We start from the raw sequence: 20,561 nt of genomic DNA on the forward strand, positions 1-20,561 counted from the left end.
CCTTTGAGTTCTCTCCTCAGCCCTCATTTTAATCACTCTTTTTTGAGGATTCGTGTTTATTATTTTTTTAAATTGTTTTATTTTTTAATGAATCACTATGAGGTACAGTTACAGACTACAAACTTTTGTGCTTACAATTCAGTCATACAATGATCGAGTACCCATCCCTCCACCAGTGCCCGTTCTCCACCACCAGTGTTCCCAGTATCCCTTTCATCCCCCCATTCTCCTACCCCCACATCGCCTCTGTGGCAGGCACACATTTTAATCACTTCTGATTTATATCTTCATTGCCTCTTCCTGGACTTGTGCAGTAGCTACTTAAAAAGTTTCCCCGTCTCTCATATCTTCTTTTCTCCCTTCAAGTGACCTTACAATTAGCTCTGTATAAACTTAGAATGTCAAACTAATTCCCCAAGGGGCAGATAAACTTATTAAGGTCAGAACAAGAAGTAAACTATGCTAGGTTTCATCACAGCATCTTTAGCAATCGTGGCAGCTTAGAAGGCTGATTGTCCATCCTTTACTCCAGTGGGAGCCTGAGCAGGCTTTGGATACTGGAGAAAGTCATGTTTCTTCTGTTGCCACTTTGGGAAGCTCTGAATTCAAATTATACCTCTGTTAATTAAAGCCAAACATTTAAAGGCAGTAGTTTTGCTGGCCATTCAAACACAGTGTCAGTTTGCTTTTAAAGTGGGAAGTGGACAGAGAGATAACAGGAGTTAAGCCATTTGCCTTGCTTCTAGACGACCCTAGTTTGATTCCTAGTATAGCAGATGGTTCCCCTCGAGATGCCAGAAGCTCAGAGCCAGGGGTAGCTCTAGAGCACTAATAGATGTGCTCCCCCCCACCAATAAAAATGCAGAAATCTCAAAACATAAAAATATGTTATTACTTAAAAATCAGAGAAAAGGGGCCAGAATGATAATACAGCAGATAGGGCATTTGGCGTTTGGTATTTGCACAAAACCAATCTGGGTTTGACCCCCAGCATCTCATATGGTCCCCGAGACATGTCGGGGTGATCTCTGAGCAGAGAGCCAGTAGCAAACCCCCTAAGCACAGCCAGGTGTGGCCCAAAAACAAAACAGAAAATCAGAGGAATATTTTAAATGGTTTGTTTGGATTCTTGTTTTAAGGTGTAAAACTTGGACTTGTTGCTTAGACATTTTGTTAATGAGTACTACCATTATTGAGTGATAACGAAGAAAACTTCTAAATGAATGCTTAAGAGTATTAACATTAAAGCTTGACATTTTTACCCCTCCCTCATAAAAATAGAGTGATAAGGAGTTTTCCTTCTCTGTTACAGAAATATTCAGCTTTTTTTGAAACAGCCAGACAAAACCAAAACCAAATACTGTCAGGTTCTGGCTCTAACACGAAGACTATTAAACTATTAATTTTATTTGCCTGTAAAAATATTTTGCCTGTCAGTCTTCCCCTACCTCCCTAGGGCTCCAGGCTAGCCTAACTGCACCCTCAGGCTTGGTGTTCATGGTGGTCTGGTTTCTCCTGGCTTTTCCGCTTCATCTCCTAATATCCCTTTGTTCGCAGTCAGTGCTGTAGCTCTACTCCTAGATCCACCTAGTCCCCTCTGATCTTTGTTGTTTTCTTTAGGTTTTTATAGGTATGATTTGTTTTTATTTCCTTTCCCCTTCCCTTCCTGTTCTTGTTGCTTCAGTGACTGGGGGCCACACACACAACTCTTTGCTTACCAAGAGGCCACATACTTCAGTGGTGGTGCACATGGTGGGGGGCGGGGGATAGGAGTCACATACTAGGTCATGATGCTCAGACATCCTTAGCTGCTTCCTGGGGGTTGAACTCTTTAGTTGGGGTGCTCACCTGAGCTTGGTGTGCCAGAGAACGAACACTGTTGTTTCAGGGATCCCAGTGGGAAGAGCTGCTGATACTGTACTTGGCGTATGTGGGTAGCACCAGGGATTAAAGTCACAGCCTCATGCTTGCAAGCCAGGCAGTTTTCCCACTTGCCATCCCCGGGCCAGTCACTCTGATCAATATTTATCTCTGCGTTAGTCTGTTTCTTTTACTATATTTATTTCTTCCGAGCACTCATCTATGTCCTGCGATTTTATCATGTAGTCTGAGACTACTTTGGTCCTTGGTCTTAAATGCTACTGTTATACCTGGGTTGCTAAAGTCTGTTGCATTTATTCTCTTCAAAGTATTCCTTTAAACTTCAAATAAGGCAGGGAAATTGGCATGATTTCTCCTTAATTCCTGTTTAGCTAAAATCCTGTACAGGGTACATGCTCTTGTCTTCTGCACTTAATTATAAACTCCTTAAGCGTAGGAGCACTATGGAATACCTCTGTATTCCCTAAAGTCTGGTGTAAATCACAGCTAGCTATACAGTAAAGCTTTTTTCCCTCCAAGTTGAATCAGTTTTAAGAGAGAAGTTATGCTGTTCAAATAATCATAGACCAGAGGCTATCTCCATATGGACCCCTCTTCTGTATACTCTTCTGTATACTCTTTTATTCTTTGGTATATTATCTACTCTAGAATGAGAGAGATGTCAGTGAATACAGATTCAAGCTCCCTACTCTTGCAAAGCTTGCTCTTCTAAAAACTAAAAACAAAAATAACATAAAAATGAACAGTACAGGGGCCAGAGCAGTAGTATAGCTGATCTTGAACTTAATTGACCAGAGTTTGATCCCTGGCACCCTATATGGTCCCCCCAGTTCGCCTGAGTGCAGAGCCAGGAGTAAACCCTGAGCAGTGCCAGGTTGCCAGGTGTGGCCCAAAAATTATATAAATAGATTAACAGTATAGGGGCTGGAAAGAGAGTGCAGGGTTTAAGGCACTTGCCCTATCTATACACAGCTGATTGTGAATTGGTCCTCCAAGCACCACCAGGACTGCTCCCTAAACAGAGCTAGGATTGAGCCCTGAGTACTGCCAGATATGGCCTCAAAATAAAGAAATATTAAACAGGAGTAAACAGTCTAGCCTCAGATGTTGGCGGGTCTGTATAGAAAACTCCCAGGGAGAGGGGAAGCAGGGACTGAGTGACAGTAAGGTGGAGGGGTCAGTTCTTTTTACCTGGCAATGGAAGACCAGAGTGGAACTCAGTGAAGACGAAGTAAATGTAGGAGGTTCAGGTGGAAGAGTGAGCAGGAGCTGGTTTCTGGAGGTGTAGACAAGGGTCAGGAAATGGAATGAGAAGCAGATGGTGATGCAGAGCTGTGGTTGTGAGCAACATAGTGGCAGGGTTAGTGGGCCTGGTGACTACTGCTTCCTGCTCTGTGGAGAGAACAGTAGGGATGCAAGATCAAAGAGTTGGCAGAGTAAGTTTGACTTTGCAACAGCTCAATGATATTTTTTGTTTACATGCTCATCCTTAAAATGCTGTTTTAGGTGAGCATTAATATTTGTAGGGGGATATACAATTCTATAGATTTGTTGTATTCAATTAGTTGGAAGTTTAAAAGATTAGGCCAGAGAGATGTTTAGTTGTTGTTTTAATTTTGCACTTGTTCATAGGTTACCACCAGTAACTTTTTTTTCTTTTTCTTTTTTTTTTTTTTTTTTTTGCCTTATCCTGGAGGAGCTCAGGGATTATTCCTCGAAGTGTGCTCAGGAATTAGTCCTGGCAGTGTTCAGGAGTCGTTATGGGATGCCAAGGATTGAACTTGGATCGTCTGCATGTAAAGCAAACATGCTACTATCCCTCCATATACTATCCCTCCAGCCCCAATAACAATTACTTTAATTACAGCCAGATCTTTGTGTTGCTCCAAGGGAAGAATTTAGTATATTTAACTGTATAGGGAAGGAATTTAATTGAAATAGTAATCAGTTTAGTTTCTATTAAAGCTTGAATTTTTTTAATGTCACGGTCCTCCCGTTGTTCATCAATTTGCTCGAGCGGGCCCAGTAACGTCTCCATCATGAGACTTGTTGTTACTGTGTTTGGCATATTGAATACGTCACAGGTAGCTTGCCAGGCTCTGCCTTGCGGGTGAGATACTCTCAGTAGCTTGCCGGGCTCTCCGAGAGGGGCAGAAGAATCGAACTCGGGTCGGCCATGCTGGCCGCTTGTAAGGCAAGTGCCCTACCGCTGTGCTATCCTTAATATTTATTTTGGTGGGGGGTGGGGTATCACCCATGGTGCTCAGAGCTACTCTGGGCTCTGTGTTCAGGGGTCACTTCTGTGCTCAGGAACTATGTGATGCTGTGGATCAAATCCAGCCCTCCTTGACACAAAGCCCTTCAAACTATTTCCCCAGCCCAAGATTCTTATTCTCTTATTGTCCATGAAGTTACTTTATAAAAAATGCTAAAATTATTAGAGTACTTTAGAAAAGACACATTTCTGCATACCCAAAATCAGCTTCCCAATTTACATTAGAAATACTTGATAGTCTTTTGAGTGAGATTCCAAGCTCAAAACATGATTTTGTTTGGCTTATTTAACTTCCAAAAAATTAAGGTGAGTTCTCCCAGAGTCACTTATTAAACATTTTATTTTGACTGCCTTAGTATGATGAACAGGAACTTGGATGCTGCAGGTATAATCACACACCCAGAAGTCTTGCTAAAACAAAGAGGAACATATATAAACAATAGAATACTACTCAGCTATAAGAAAAGATGAAATCAGGCAGTTTGCCACTGTATGGATGGGACTACAGGGCATCAGACTGAGTGAAGTCAGCCAGAACAATTTTTTTTTTAATCTGAGAGATACAGAGAATAACAAAATAGCCAAAGACTATTTTGACAGAACTTGAGAGATGGCCCATAAGACTGAGCTTGCCAAGAAGAGGGGTAAATGAGGGATGGGAGGGGACCTTGGAACATTGATGGAGGGAAACTGACACACTGGTGGTGGGAATGGATTTAGAACACTGAATGCACGAAGCTGTTATTAACAGTATTGCAAATCACAGTGCTTCTGTAAAGATTGTGGGGGACAAAACAAAACCAGAAATGAACAGGTTCTCTTGTCTAAGAATTTCGGCCAGAGTGATAGTACAGTGGGTAGGGTCCTTGCCTCGCTCACGGTCGACCCAGATTCCATCCCCAGCAACATATATGGTCCCCCGAGCCCTGCCAGGAATAAGCCCTTAGCACTACCAGGTATGGCCCCCACCAAAAAAAAGAGCAAACAAAAAAAGTCCTCTAGCTTTCTTCCATTTCATATTCCTGATCCCACATTCTTTGTTCTCCATTTATAGATTGCAGATAGGGCCAGAGGGAAATGAAAAAGGAACAAATAGTACAAGAGTCAAGGCACTTGCCTTGCCTGTACCTTTCCCAATTCAGTTTCCAGCACCACTTATATTCTTTGAGTGCAGAACCAGGAGTAGCCCCTGAACACCAGTGAGTGTGACCCAATCCCCCGCAATCCCTCACCACCCCCACCCCCCCAGAAAAGGAGAACTGAAACCTGAAGAATATCTCTGAGAACTGAGAAGTGGAAAAGAGGACACTCTCACTTTCAAACTCTGGGGCCGGCCCTACTGAAACAAAGGATTGTTGGTGAAAGAGAAAAGGGAAAATATGGCAGGTGATTAGATAGAGGTTAGTGTCAAAACAAAATGATGACTCATTCCACAGAACTGTAGTTTCTCATACTCCTTCCATCTTTCAAAACGTGGCCAAAGTTCATTGCTACTCTTGGTCAACAACGTGGGCCACTTGTAAAAGCTCCTCTCGCTTAACCACATGACTTCCAGAGTCAGACTGCAAAGGAAGCCAAGCAGGAGCTAAGGCCGAGATCTGCCCACGGCTGCCCCGTCACTAGCTGCTAAGGTATTAGAGGCAGACTGTCTTTCCAGATGATTTCCAGAATTCCTCAGTCTTCCAAAATCCATTGATTTGTGTTTACGTATTCTTTTGATTTTTGATGTCATTGCTTCTTGCATTTACAGATTCACATTTAATGTCACAGACGCATGTTAGTAGAAATGCCACCCTGGGACTCATTCCCAGAACTATTTTGGTTATTATTACTAAATACTTATTAGCATATTAATTTTGTTAATAAAAAAATTTAGTAAATTAATTTCATACTTACTCAAAATTGAAATTATAATATTAGTAAATTAATTTTATTGGTATATTCTCATTTATTATTAAATTAATTTTTATTTTCTTAATAATAAAATTAATTTTTATTAGGGTTACATGCATGTATAATTTGAAGTCTGTATTGTCATGATCTCCCAGCCAAAAATCTAGGTTCGATCCATCACAGTACAGTTGACCCACTTTATCCTTTTCACTCACCACCCCCAACCCACTTCCCCTCTGTAACCACCAGGCTGTTTTTCTTTACTGTCTGAAAAGGCTCTTTAATGTTGTTGCTTTCTCAAGAAATATTTGAAAGACTACTCCTTTGCAATTTTGTACTTTCCATTTTAATGTTATGAAAGTAGTTTTCTCAGGAGGACATTATCTAAAATATATATTTCCTATAAAAAGAATAAATTGCCAACTTATTGATTTTCTTCTTGAGATAATGGTTTCCATAGATCCATGTCAGGGAAACCCAGTAGAATACTATATTGAATTATTTGGCCCTAAAAGCCCTGAGTTATAAAAAGAACTAATAGATCTGTAATATTTATGCATAGCACATTAACTGGTCCTTGGAAATCCTATTAAGTATTTGTAGCATGGACCAGATAAATGACATTGCAGTGCTCACCATGCAGTGATCAGCTAACCAGCAAAGCCACTGACATGCACAGTGGGCCCATAATGCCCACCTATGTCATCACCTACAGCTTGGTGCATGCAGGTAACTCACAGCTTAGTTTCTGCGAATCAGCCCACTGTGTAGGGGGCCTTTGGTCTGGCCTCCTGCCCCCGCAGCCTGCCTCTAGCAACTGATCCTCTGCTGTCTCCACTTCAGGGTCTTTAAACCCAAAATGGCAAGAGTCTTTATTTTTGTCTTCCCTCCTAACTCAGGGCTGGGCCTGGGGTGGGAAAGGGGTAGTAGTGGTCGGACTAAAAAGATGTAGATAGCACATTTTTTTCTGTGAAAGATCCAATTATATGTATTGTAATGCTGGTCTCTTGTATGTGCTCAGTTTTGCTATAGGAACTCCAAAGCAGCTACATAACAGGTACATGAGTGGACTTCGCTGTGTTCCAGTTAGTATTTTTTACAAAGGCAGGTCTTCAGCCTGTGCTACACAGTAGTTTCTCACCAGGAGACTGACTCTGAAGTGGGGAAGAGAAGTCCTTAACATATTGTGAGCACTATGGCACTATTTTGCAAATGTATAGTTTCTTATGCACAGCAGAGCCTGGCAAGCTACCCGTGGCGTATTCAATATGCCAAAAACAGTAACAATCATGGGTCTCATTCCCCTGGCCCTGAAATAGTCTCCAGTATGGCAGCATTGGGACGGATGAGTAAGGAGAGACTGCTAAAATCTCACAGCGGGGACGAATGGAAACGTTACTAGCATCCAATTGAGCAAATTGGTGAACAACGGGATGATAGTAATACAGTGATATTTTCTTAAAAGAGGTGACTCTAACCCTCAATATTTGTTAAAAAAAAAAAAAACTTGGTACCAAATATGTTTGTCTCACATGTTGATTTTTTTAAGGATTGCTGCTGATTGGTGCTCCGAGAACTCGGACATGTAGTGTGGGGTGGGAAGATGCAAGATATTAACATTTTTATAGTCATCCATAGCAGAATTATTTACATTTACAGTTGTTTTTTTATTGGGAATAAAATCAATGGCAGTATATACTTAGCATAAAGATATTGCTGATAAAAATCATATCAGTCTCTTTTATAAAACCCATCACTAATGACAAAATGAGGAGGGCCCTCAGCAATCATTTTGCAGATGACCTTGGGGCAGTGGGCCTGCAGGAGGAGGGGGGTCCAGCGTGCTGCTCTCTGCACCTCTCTCTACCTGGCCTTATGGACCGATTTCTAACTTTGATGGTTGTCAGTCAACTGTGTAGCATGGAACTATATTGCACTATATTTTGATGTATATGATGTTTTATCTATAGGCACTGGGTAAGCCTAGTTTAGAAGGTCAAATTCCCATTTAAAGTGAACTGACTTTTGGGGCAGAGAGATCATTGGAGGTAAAGGAGCATGTCTTCTTGTAAGCAGCCAACCCTGTTCGGTCACTGGCACCATATGGTCTCTAAGCATCACAGATACAGCCCTGCAGGCTCCCAAGCATGACTCGGGTAACCTGGATAATTCAGGAAGACACTCCCCCACACCCCAAATGAAGTAAATTTATCTTTTAATTATTAAGTGCAAAATATCCTTGATGTGTCCCAATCTCTGACAGGTTGTTCCTGCCGAAGGGCTGGTCTCTATATTGAAGAAGAGGAATGACACTGTAGGCGATCATTCTGCCCAGATGCAACAGAAACCATCTAAGCGAAGAGTGAGATTCCAGGAAATAGATGATAACTTAGATCAAGGTAAATTGCTCAGTGCCACCTCGTGCATAGCTAACTCTGTGTTTGGTGAAAGAATTGACTCGTGTCTGATATTTCGTGCCAGGATTTGAAAAGGGACAGCTGGATTTCTACAGAGAATCAAACTATCTTCTGTTCTTACTTTTGTTTGCTTGAGTGAAACAGATTATAAAATTCAACTCATGACCTCTTTGATTCCACAGTCCTCAGGGTGCCGAATTTATTTCAGTTCCTTTGTTTAGTTCTTCCCTTTTTTAGTAAGCCTGCTATTTTTGTCTTTTACTCAGTAGCAATTACTATTCTTCCTTAGTATAGACTATTCTTTTTTGTTGGCGGGAGGGGGTGGTGGCACACCCAGCTCAGAGCTTGAGGCCAGCGCTTGGCTGTCATTCCGTCTGTCCTTGAGGAGACCATGCATTGCTGGGGACCAATCCCAGTCTTCTGCATGGAAAAAATGCCATCCAGCCTTTGAATGGTCTCCCCAGCCTTAGTGTGGTATAGGGGATTACCTGGGCCATTCTGGTGCTGCTTGGTGCACGTAAGACAAGTACCTTAATCCCTGCACTACCTCTCTGCCTCCCTCCCGCCCTCCCTTCCTTGGCTTCCTTCCTTCCTTGTGCCGGGGATCAAACCCAGGGTTTGGTCATATGTTTCTTTCATATGTTTCGTCAGATATTTATGGACCATTTATTTAACCTTGTTTTCCTGATGCTAGGGACTGAAAACAAGGCTGCTCTAGTACTGAGCTACATCCTTGGTCCCACAGTTTATTAAAATCATCTATTTTGCTTTACTGACAAACCTATGTATGCATGGCATATGCTCGACCCCTGAGCAACAGTCCTGGCTCAGTATTGTGTTTTTCAGTTTGGTTATGTTTGATCCATTCAGTACTTTTATGTATTTCTGGTTTTTAGAATTGGCATGATTCCCTCTGACCATGTTCTGTTATTACGTTAATAATAGTTTATTTAGCTTTTTTTTTTTTAATTTAGTTTTTTGTTTGTTTGGGGGCCACAACTGGTGGTGCTCAGATTACTCCTGGCTCTGCACTCAGATCACTCCTGGCAGGCTCAGGGGACCATATGGGATACTAGGGATTGAACTTGGATCAGATGCATGCAAGGCAAGCACTTCATACTCTGTGCTATCTCTCTGGTCTCTCTTTTTATATGTTTCATCAGATATTTATGGACCATTTATTTAACTATTTTTTTCCCTGGTGCCAGGACTGAACCCAAGGCACGTGTTCTACCACTGAGTCACATCCTTGGTCCCACAGTTTATTAAAATCATCTATTTTGCTTTACTGACATTCACTGATCCTATCAAAAAGTGGCCCATGCAACATGAAAGACACAAGTCATGAGTGCTTACTAAGCACACATTAAGGGACATTGTCTAAGATGAGATGATTATTGACAGTCTGTCAACATAGATTCTCCAAAGCAACAACACAGCATAAACTGAATTCTGCAAACAACAAATTGAGCACTTTACTTGAAAAATGAGAAATATTGTTTCCAAGAGCACTCTAGTTTATAACTGTAAAGATTTAACAGTCTCTGCTTCTCAGGCTGGAGAGATAGTACAGTAGGAAGGGAGCTTGCCTTGCTCACATGTGACCCAAGTTGGATTTCCAACCTCCCATACAGTCTCCTGAGCACTGCCAGGAGTAATCCCTGAGCATCACCAGATATGGCCCGAAAAACAAAACAAAAGACAAAAAAGAGATCTATCACTTTGTGTCCTATGTACAGCGCTCATCTTAATGTTTGCATACTGTAGAGTAACAGTGTCATCTTTTGTAAACATGAGAGTCATCTTTTATAAATTGGCATCTTGACTATATTTCCTCTCACCCTTATTTATGTAGCCTTTACGGAAACCTAGCAAGCCCCTTAAATATAAACCCAGGAGGAAGGAGTAGGAGTAGCAGCAACCTTAAATTGCTGCTTTTATACTGTCAGAGTGGCCTGGTGATTCTCAGCACTGCAGGGCCCAAGCAGTTAGGCCCCTGAGACCCTGAGTACCACTTGGGAGGCACCCCCTCCAAAAAAAATTTTTTTTTATTCTTATAAGACACCATTTTCCTCCTAAAGTCAAAAAAAATCATCAAAGGGAATATATTTACAATCCACAAATATTTTCCCACTAGGGTGGTGCCAGGATTCAAACCAGTATTGTAGCCATGACCAAGTGCCAGTCAAGTGCCTTACCCTTTATGCTTACCATCACCGTGGTCCCCAGTCTTAACTTTGAATGTGTGCTGCACAGTATGTCATAAGATTTTTTTAAATTTTTTCCAAATATTTTTAAATTTAGCCTTAATTATGAATGACAGTATTTCAGCCAGGGACAAAGAGGCAGTTCAGTGGACAGAAGCCTTGTCCACACGTATCCCTCTTTATGCCCTGGCACTGCATGACCCCCAGAGCACTGCCAGGATTGACCCCTAACCATTGAGTCAGGAGCAGCCCCTGAGCACCACTTTGTCCCCCAAAATACAAAAACATATCAAACAAAATTTCAACCCAAAAAGAAAAAAAAGAATGGAAAGTTATTTTTCTCAAAGTAGAAAGACTGGTGTTGGTATTTTTATTCAAAGCAAATCTGCCTTGAGCCTGAGGGCTGACTCGGTGGGCTAAGCAAGCGCTTTGCATGCAGAAGGCCCAGGTTCACCAGGCCCTGTTGTACTGGGAAGCTGGGGTGTGCATTGCCAGGAATTGAACTAACTCAGTGACTTGCCACCCCTTTGAACTATCTCCCCAGCCCCTAAATGAGGTAGGTATTCTAATAGTCCCCCCATGTACTTCTCTTTGGGGTAATTATGAGGTAGACACTTATGAAGCCTCTGGAGTACTGACTTTGACTGTCCCTCAAAGACTGGTAGTTAAAATGTTCAGTTATTGTCACTCGTGAGCAGTGACAGAAGATGTTGAATTTTCATTTTGTGTTCATTTACCCTTACCTTGTTCTCGTGTTTGCAGATGAAGTTGGAGGCGGCTCCTGTATTTTGCTAATCTTGCTGTGTATAGCAACGGTTTTCCTGAGTGTTGGAGGAACTGCATTGTATTGCTCTTTCGGGGACATGGAATCACCTGTTTGTACGGACTTTGCAGACAACATGGACTTCTATTACGCGAAATTACTGCAGGGAATGGCAGAACTCAAACACTGGATCTACCTCTCCTAGCAGCATTCAAAAGGGACAGACATGCTAGCAATGAGAATCAAAGAGTGAAACTTCCTAAACCTTTTTTCTTTCAGGAGATCTGTAATGCGCGTCCCTTCCCTGCATTGAGGAACCATGGACATCAGAAATAGAAAGTTTAAATGGAAATCCAAAGGAACCCTTGGCACCCTGCAGTGTGAGGCAGATGTATATCTGAGTATTGTGGGTGGAAGGAGTGCTCTTTGGAGAGTATGTCCATAGCCTCCTCGCCGCTTCCTAGTGTAACAAGCTGCACTGAGCAGAATTAGACAGAACAGTGTGGGGGCCACGCCATCATCCACCTGCACCTTGTCACACTAATGGTTAAGGACACATGGTTTACACTTGTTGGTCCAAAGGCATTGCTTCCAGTTGTCACGCAATAAGTGTGTGTATAAGCAAAGACATTTCCTTATGATTTCACTGTCTTTTTTTTTTCCCCGTTAATAATGGGAGCTCTGTAATTCAGGCTTTGTATATTATTTCCAAATTACTCCATTTGTGAAATGATTGTGTCTGGATGTGTATGTGTGCGTGCACACACAGTTGTGTGCATTTCTGATTGTTCTCATGTGCAAATTCCCAACATAAAAAAAGAGATGATTTTTATTCTTTTAACTCGAAGTAGAAGTGCAGGCACAAATATTTGAAGAAGGCTTAACTGTGGATGAGATGAGTCATAGAAATCCTAACCCTGAAATGAGGAACTATGGCAATTAACCTGATTTGTGAAAAATTAATTACAGAGTTAGAGGTAAAGTGAATAAACTCCCTCTGAGTCTCCGGCAGCCAGTTTTATCATGGATTCAATGTTATCTGAAATCGTATAAATTCTGGACTCAATTCAGCAAACACATATTAAGCACCTGTAATGTTCTGAGAATCTAAGAACCAGAATACAAAAATAACAAGATACTAGTTCCCTCTGTGGATGTTTTAATTTGGGCTTATGTAAAATAAACTCAAACTTTTGGCAATGAAATTGAATCTCCACATGTAATTCAGTATTTACATATTATGCATTCAGATGTTTGAACATCATTCAAATCATGAACTTACTTTAGGCCTATTTAGAAGTCATTAAGTGAAAAATCAATCATAAATAGGCAAATTTGTTTCATTTTGTTTATATCTGTCAGGTGGCATTTCCTTTTCAAGGAGAGTGTTCTAACATTTAAGAACTTTCTTTGGCTTTTTATATTACAGTTAGCATTTAAAAAAAAACATCAATTATAGATTTTTAGCAAGTGATCCTTATTTCATGCTTTTCTGCCATGATGATTTGAACAGAAGGAGGAGAAATTACTTTCTAGTTGTTACTGGCTGGTACAGTACCTCCCTTTATGTTTCTGCTTATTTATTTAGATGATGTGACTATAAAAGGGCTTTTTACGTAAGTTGAAAGCATGTTGTTGGGCATGCATTCAGTTGCCCCAATGCTAGGTATTTAATTACTGTATAGAGTTTTGATTTTCTATCATTTCAGTTTAATGTCTTTTTAGGCTTGTTTATTTTTAAATTGATACTTTCACTAATAAGACTGTTTGACTTGTATCTGTCACCATAAACTGTAATATTTTCAAGGATTATAGATCAAAGATATTTATTTAGAAGTATACAAGATGCTGAAATTTAGATTCCTTATACCTAAGACTGACTTTATTAGAGGATTATTTTAATGTTCTATTATAAATTTTAAGAATTTTTATCCAGATTGTACGTACAATATGTAAAGTGTTGATGGTACTATAAAACACACATCTGCAAAACCTCCTTTGAGGGATCTCCCCATCAGAGACAGACCTTTTCTGTTTTACCCTCATGATTTTTAGTTGCAGGACTTTGATGCAAGTTTTATGTCAAGATAAGTTAAAATTTCCCTCACAGTCATCTCCTTCAGGAAACTATCAAAGTCTTAAATAATCGGTTTTTTTTTCTCTCTGCCATCAGAGCCAGCCTCTTTGATATTGGAGATTTCCTGGGAACCTTCACCCTTAGGTGAAAGGATCGAAATCAGACTTTGATACTCAGGGGCTCCATGTGTCTTAGAATCATCTTCTGTGTACTCATCACTTCCCAGGGGTGACAAAGGACACTCTGAAAAATACTGATTTAATTCTTGACTTAAAATAGGCATGAAATCATGACTAGAAAATCTGTTTTGTTTTTTTTTTTAATAGTCACCTATTGCATGAATTGGAGTAATCCCATCTGGTAATGAAACAATTGTTCCCACACTCATGAAAAATGTCTTGAGTTTTACTATTCTGTAACTTTTTTGGTCATTTGAAGAGTACTGACAACAATTTGTAACTAAGCTTCCTTAAAAACTGTATTTGAGGGTAACAGATCAGTTTGTGATTTAAAATCTACACCAACAAAATGTCTTAGAAATGTTTCTTTGAACCGTTGGGTACTGAGAAAAACTGCTTTAAAGAGAAGGCAGAAAGCTTCCGACTTGGTGTGGTAGCACAGTGCACCACTGTCTCTTAGGTCCCTAAATAGAAAACTCTTTTAACACACCTCTTCCTTTCTAACACAGTAACTGAAACTTGCTCCAAACATTTTATTCTTTCTTTCTGATAAACAAAATCCTTGAGGGGGGCCATATAGTAGTATAGCCAGTAGAGCACTTGCCTTGCACACAGCTGACCTGGGTTTGATTCCTGGCACCTCTATTCCCCTGAGTCCTGCCAGGAGTAAGTCTTGAGCACCCTGGATGTGGCTCAAAAACAAAACCAAAATATTTCTCTGGGAGGTTTGCTTTAGTAAACTACGAATTTGTGTGTTATGCTAGGAGGGCCTGAGTTTAAAGGTGGACCATATTTGTGTGGGAGGGGTGGGTTTGGCCTACCCCCAGCTGTACTCAGGGGTCACTCCTGGGTGAGCTCAGGGATATGTGGTGCTGGGGATTGAACTTGGATTGGCTACATGCAAGGTAAACACTTTCCCCAATGTGCTATCGCTCCTGGCCCATGAGGTGCCATACTTAGAAAAGACAGATGTGAATTTTGAATTGGGACTAACTTGAATGGCAGGGGACTAGCTTGTGGAGATATGGAAAAGGAGAAGGGGCAGTGATGGTGAAATAAAAGGAGCAAAGCATGGGTTGGAGCAGCAATCCCAAAGCAAAACTAAGTTTTTGTCTTTCCACCGATATGACCTGTGTAAATCTGTTAGTTTCCGTGGACTCACTATTAACACACCACAATACCTTATATTGTAATATACATAGGATTTCATAGTTAATCACTTGATGCTTGCTTAGGCCAGTGAACACAATCCTCAGGTCCAAGTCCATTCCTCAGGACAGTAACTAAAGACCACTGTCACTTATGAACTTAGACACAGATACCCTTATCAACTATTTCTAGATCCAAACTCTATGAAGGCTAATAAACAATGTTGGTTTAATGTTTTAAAAATCACTCAGTATGAAAAAAAAATCACTCAGTATGATGCACCATTTTTATTTAAAAAACAGTCATACATTTTATATTAATATACCATTCATGGTCTAAAAAAAACCTAGCAAATATCAAATATCACAAGAGTCTAAAAGATGCAGAATTGAAAAGTTAGTATTTCTACCTGGGCTCATGAGGAGCTTTGGAAATAGATAATGTGGCCAGAGTCATGTAATCTTTTGAATGTATTTAACAAAACTGAGTTGAGCCCTATAAAAGTGGTTAAAATGGCAACTTTTATGTTCTGCGCGTTCCACCACACGGTGCATCACCACCAATTGTTGCTGTAGCTGCAGACAATGACAGTTTCTTATAAAGTTAAATAATACATCAACTGTGTCACCCAACTATCCCATACCTTACCTCGGGTTCTTACATAAGAGATACAAACATGAACACAAAAATGTTCGCATAAATGTTCATAGCTGCATTTTCCAGCATAACCAAAACATGGGAATGCCCCAGTGCCTGTAGCTTTCATATAGAATACTACACAGAAAGAGAAGGAACTACGAACAATCATGACATGGATGAATCTCAGAGGAGCAATTCTGAATGAATGAAGCCAAAACAATAGGGAGTGCCTGTTCCCCTAGTTCAGCTCAGGAGCCTGGGAGCAATAGGAGCCAACAGTGTCGTGTTGTGCTGCGCGGGCCCAGCCATGCTGCTCAGCCTCCATAGTTGGGGCTACGGGGATTACACCTGGCAGAGTGGAGGGGCAGGTCATGGGATGCTGAGGATTGACTTGCGTCCTGGGCCTTCCAAAAAACTGTGCTCCGACTCTTTGACCTATCCATTTCCATTGTTATAATCTTTGGGATGTACAGACACATTTATAGTGATAGGAACAGATTAGTGGTTGCCTGGGTGATGGGCCAAAAATCACAGAGCAATTTGGGGGACTAAAGAAATGCTCCATATATTGAATATGGTCATTATTACATTTTTCAAAAAGTGTAGGGTTATGCAACTTGCATGGATGAAGTCATAAAATTATTCTTCAGTCAAAGTCATTTTTAAAATCTGGTCTATATTTTCGTGTCAGATTCAGATATTGTGAGGAGGAGGGGAACCCAGCTATCTCTAAGCATGCTGTTTCCTTTTGCTGGGGCTGGCCTAGGTAAATGTTGTTGATTTCCAAGTGTCACTCCTCAGTACAAGACTTACCCACTCAACCAGCTACTTACCATGCCTTCTGATAAGTTCACTCATTCGAAAATGCCCTGATTCCACTCCTAATTCTATTTGGATTTCTCTGTTTCCCTCAGAAAGACTGGGATAATTATTAAAACCGTGCTTTCTTCTATTCAATGAAGTCATCCAAGTTCTGAATTCAATCTAATTATAGATATTCTGTAAGAACAACCCAATCTCCCTCTGGCCGGAATGCATTGATCAAAAGTGAGGTTTTGTGATTTTATTGCTTTTCCTAATTGCCTTAGATCAAGGGTCAGGAAGGAGGTAGGCACTTAGGAAGCAGAGAAGGCCCTTATTATCCATCACAATGACGACAGTCCATAAATGGTTCTTATTTTTCAAGCACAAGATTGGGGGTTGGCAAGAACTGCACAAACTAAACAAAAGAAAAAACCCTTGCCAAAGCTTCTAGTCTGGTTAGGAACTTGGCTTAAAAGAATCTGAGCATAAGCAATCTGTTTTTTCCTAGCCCCACCTTCATATCCTTTTATTTTTATTGGGAAAATGCAAACTACTGGGATAGAAATAATACCTCAGTTGATCCTGGAGTGCAGACTCAGATATAGGAGAGTTGGTGGTAGGTAGAAGACAATAAGGGAGATAGTCCTTGAGCTGAGAAATCTCAGTGAAGCATCAGGTCATAATAACTTGCTCCTCAGTCTCCTCTCTATACTTCAGTTTCCTCATGTACGTAGCAACAAACTTTAAAATCCCTCTGGGGGGCTGGAGTGATAGTACAGTGGGTAGGGCATTTGCCTTGCATGAAGCCGACCTGGGTTCTATCCCCAGCAACCCTTATGGTCACCTAAGCACTGCCAGGAGTAATTCCTTGAGTGAAGAGCCAGGAGTAACCTCTGAGCATCGATGAGTGTGAACCCAAAAAGCAAAAATTCAGAAACAATCCCTCTGGCCTTTTTAATTACCCAAAAATATTCTAAATTTCATCACTGAGAAAAGTTAGACCACTTGGTAGTCTGCATTTTCTGAGTGAATGTAATAGTTGGGTAGGGACCAGAGACATAGAGGAAGCGGGGTCTTTCATGCAGCCAACCTGGATTCAATCCCCCACACCATAGTGATCCCTCAATTCCCTCTAGGAGCGATCCCTGAGCACCACCAGGTGTGACCCCATAACCAACTAATAACACAACAAAAATAAGAAGTTGGATTAGATGGATGGGGGTACTTTGAAACTATACATGGCATGGAAGTTAAAGGTGGAATTTACTAATTTGGAACCATAAACTTTGAAAACACCCATATTGCCTAAAGTCCCTTCTAAGAAAAAGACAACTGGTGATTCCTTCTCAATAAATTGCTGTGCTGTGTATTGCCTTCCCTGCCACGCTGGCCACAGTTGATTGAATTGGGGGGGGTTGGTGCCCAAGCGTGGCATATTCCGATTTCCCATCCTGTAAGGGGCAGGAGCAGAAGTCTTGTGGAGTCCGGGACACAGTCCCAGCAGACAGTCCACAGGGAGCAGAGGTGGGACTTGGAAAGTGGCCTGTACGCATCACACCATCTTATCACCCCAACCACAATCAAGTTCCAGACAGCCTGGCACTAGGAGTTTAGTTCTTATTAGAATCATAGAAGATGAATGGGAAAGGTCCTATCCCTTGACATTTCATAAAGGACACACAGTGGATATGGTGAAAACCTTGCCTGACTGTATAAAATCAAGTTATCTTAGAATCATTAGGCAGTGTGAAGAGAGTCAAATTTTGTGATGTAAAACTGGCCTACTCAGAGTGAGTCCTTGAGTTACCATAAGTAAACTTAGTCTACAAAAGTTCAGTTGTTTCTGAAGTCATTGTTATTAATTTTAAATTTATTTCTTATTTTTTTAAGAAAGTAGTTTGGAGTTCCCCAAGGTTCTATGTCCAGGTCTCTGGCTGGTTTCTCACTGTTTTTGTCCTGTGATGGTCATAGGTACATCATCCTTGGGCCAAGCTGGTGACTCTGGTTCTGTCCTTCCAAGTCCTCCACTGTCCTAATGGTCTATCCCTTGATGTACTGCAATGTCCTATGTCCTCTGCTGTCCCCCTGGTCTGAGGTCTGTCACAGGGGTTCTGAGGCTTCCTCTCAAAGCCCATTGCCCCACAATGCTTTGTCCCTTTGACTGTTCTTTCTCATCCATGTGTGAAAAAACCCTGCTAGTCTGCCTGGCACAGGATAGAGGCCAGAGAAAGACTCCTGTCCCTCTGGGAGGCCTCCTGACTTATGGCTCCTTTTATGTGTGTGCCCCATGAGCTATTTCCATTCTCTCACTGACTTAGGCAGGTGAGATTGAAAATGACCAATAGCATTGAACTAGATTACCTGGTGCCTTGCCACTTCCACCTTAACAGTAGCAGCAATAAAGCTACGATGCAAGAAGTTTTAATGATTTCAAGGTCAAGATGAATAGAGCTCATGAAAGAACTGTCACTTCTAAATGAGAAATGGAGGCATCAAGAGCACTTTTCTCCTGGGGTTGTCACTACTGCTTCCTTCCACAACTCTTATTTTGTTTTTTGGGTCACACTGGGAGGTGCTCAGAGATCACTCCTGGTGGGGTTTGGGGAACTATTATATGTGATGCAGGGATCAAACCCAGGTTAGCCAGGTGCAGGGCAAATATCCTATCTCTCTGGCTCCTACCACCCTTTTCTTAACTAAGCTGCTGTGAACTCTCCATCATGTTTCCTGAGTCTTATCCAAGGGAAAGCCAGTAGAGGCAGTTCAGTCTGCAAGAGCCCATGGGTGTGTAACCATCCTGGATCCTCAGCTTGTGTTAGAGATGCTGAGAGATCCTGGTGGGAAAGCAAAGACTTCCCTGACAGATCATCTACATGCGTATGCAGCACCGAGAGACCCCTACATAAAGGACAGGATGCTGTCATTATCCGAGATACAGCACTGTAGCACTGTAGCACTGTCCTGTCTTCCCGTTGTTCATCAATTTGCTCGATCCCAGTAAAGTCTCCATTGTGAGATTTATATTTATACTAAAACATTTTAAACCTTAAATTCAAACAAGGCATCCAATTTCTTAGCTGAATGTGGCCATCTTGGTGCCTCAAAGTGCTACAGATGCCAACATCCAGAGGCTGGAGCCCTTCCACTTCCACCCTTAGGAGAGCAGAGGAGATCCAATGCAGGGAGCTGAGGAGGTGCAGGTGGTGACTGCAGCTTTCAACTCCCCTTTCTGGATTTCCTAAGCATCCACAGTGTCTAAGGAGTTGTGGATAAGGCCATCCGCAGAGCAGAATCATTATGTCTGCCATAGAGGAGAATATGATTAAAATTCATTGACATCCGTGTTCTCGACTAAAAATCTATAGACTTGAACTGTTTGCAATCTTCCCAAATGTAAGCATTTAATGAGATCTTAGCCTCCAATGCAGAAACCTGCTACTTTACCCGAAGTGAAAACTTTTCCTCAGTATGGTCCCGGTGCCCTTTGTTCTATAGTTCCCATCATCAGATTCAGACTCCAGAACAGAGTTTTGCTACTTGTTTTCTGAGGGTCACGATCACGATCACGACCATCCTGTTGTTCGTCGATTACCTCGAGCAGGCCCCAGTAAAGTCTCCTTTGTCCTAGCCCTGAGATTTTTTTTAAAAGTGCCATATCAAAGCTCATTCAGGGTTAGGAGAATGAGACCCATCATTGCTACTGGTATTTGGCATATTGGTTACGCCACGGGGAGTTTGCCAGACTCTGCTGTGTGGGCAGGTTACATTCAGTAGCCTGCCAATTTGTCCAAAATTTTGGACAAATTTCTGAGGGTGTCAGCTAATAACCCAGTACGAGAAATGGCTCATCAGACCCATTCATGATTTAGTTTTCTGGTCTCCTTATCTAATTCAAGCCTTGTTCCAGGAATAGGTTCCTGTTTTTTCTGTCTTTCCTTTCCATTCAATAACATAGTTTTGATGACAGACTGGTGTTCTCTGACCTCCTTCAGGACAGCAAGACCCATTTTCCATTCCGAATGATTCCTCATATAAAAGAGTGCATTAGTATTAGCTGTGGCACAAATCCATCTGGTCTCTTCCCTTCAGCGCCAAGTGATAAATGAGCAAAAGGGCAGGAGAAAAGGGTGAGGAGCCGACGGGCGGGGGCCTGTGGAGCAGCAGTCTGTGCGCCCAGCTGCAGGCTCCATCTGGCGCTCTGAGCGTCTGGGTCCCTGAAGCTCCTTGGCCACCACAAACTCTACTCCAGGCCTCGGGAAATGCCATGATTGCTTGCA

At 41.6% G+C, this 20,561-nt stretch overlaps 1 protein-coding gene across 1 annotated transcript in view; it reads left to right on the top strand.

The window, feature by feature from the left end:
- CNST (consortin, connexin sorting protein) overlaps positions 1 to 12,728 on the top strand; it is a 104,361-nt gene extending 91,633 nt beyond the window's left edge. The window contains exons 10-11 of the mRNA XM_056132251.1: positions 8,313 to 8,448; positions 11,436 to 12,728. Of these exons, the coding sequence (XP_055988226.1) occupies positions 8,313 to 8,448; positions 11,436 to 11,641 (342 nt within the window). The 3' untranslated portion in view covers positions 11,642 to 12,728. The remainder of the gene's footprint in view (positions 1 to 8,312; positions 8,449 to 11,435) is intronic.
- Positions 12,729 to 20,561: the final 7,833 nt, after the last annotated feature.

The sequence above is a fragment of the Sorex fumeus genome, unplaced genomic scaffold, assembly GCF_029834395.1.
Source record: "Sorex fumeus unplaced genomic scaffold, SorFum_2.1 ptg000007l, whole genome shotgun sequence".
Taxonomy (NCBI): domain Eukaryota; kingdom Metazoa; phylum Chordata; class Mammalia; order Eulipotyphla; family Soricidae; genus Sorex; species Sorex fumeus.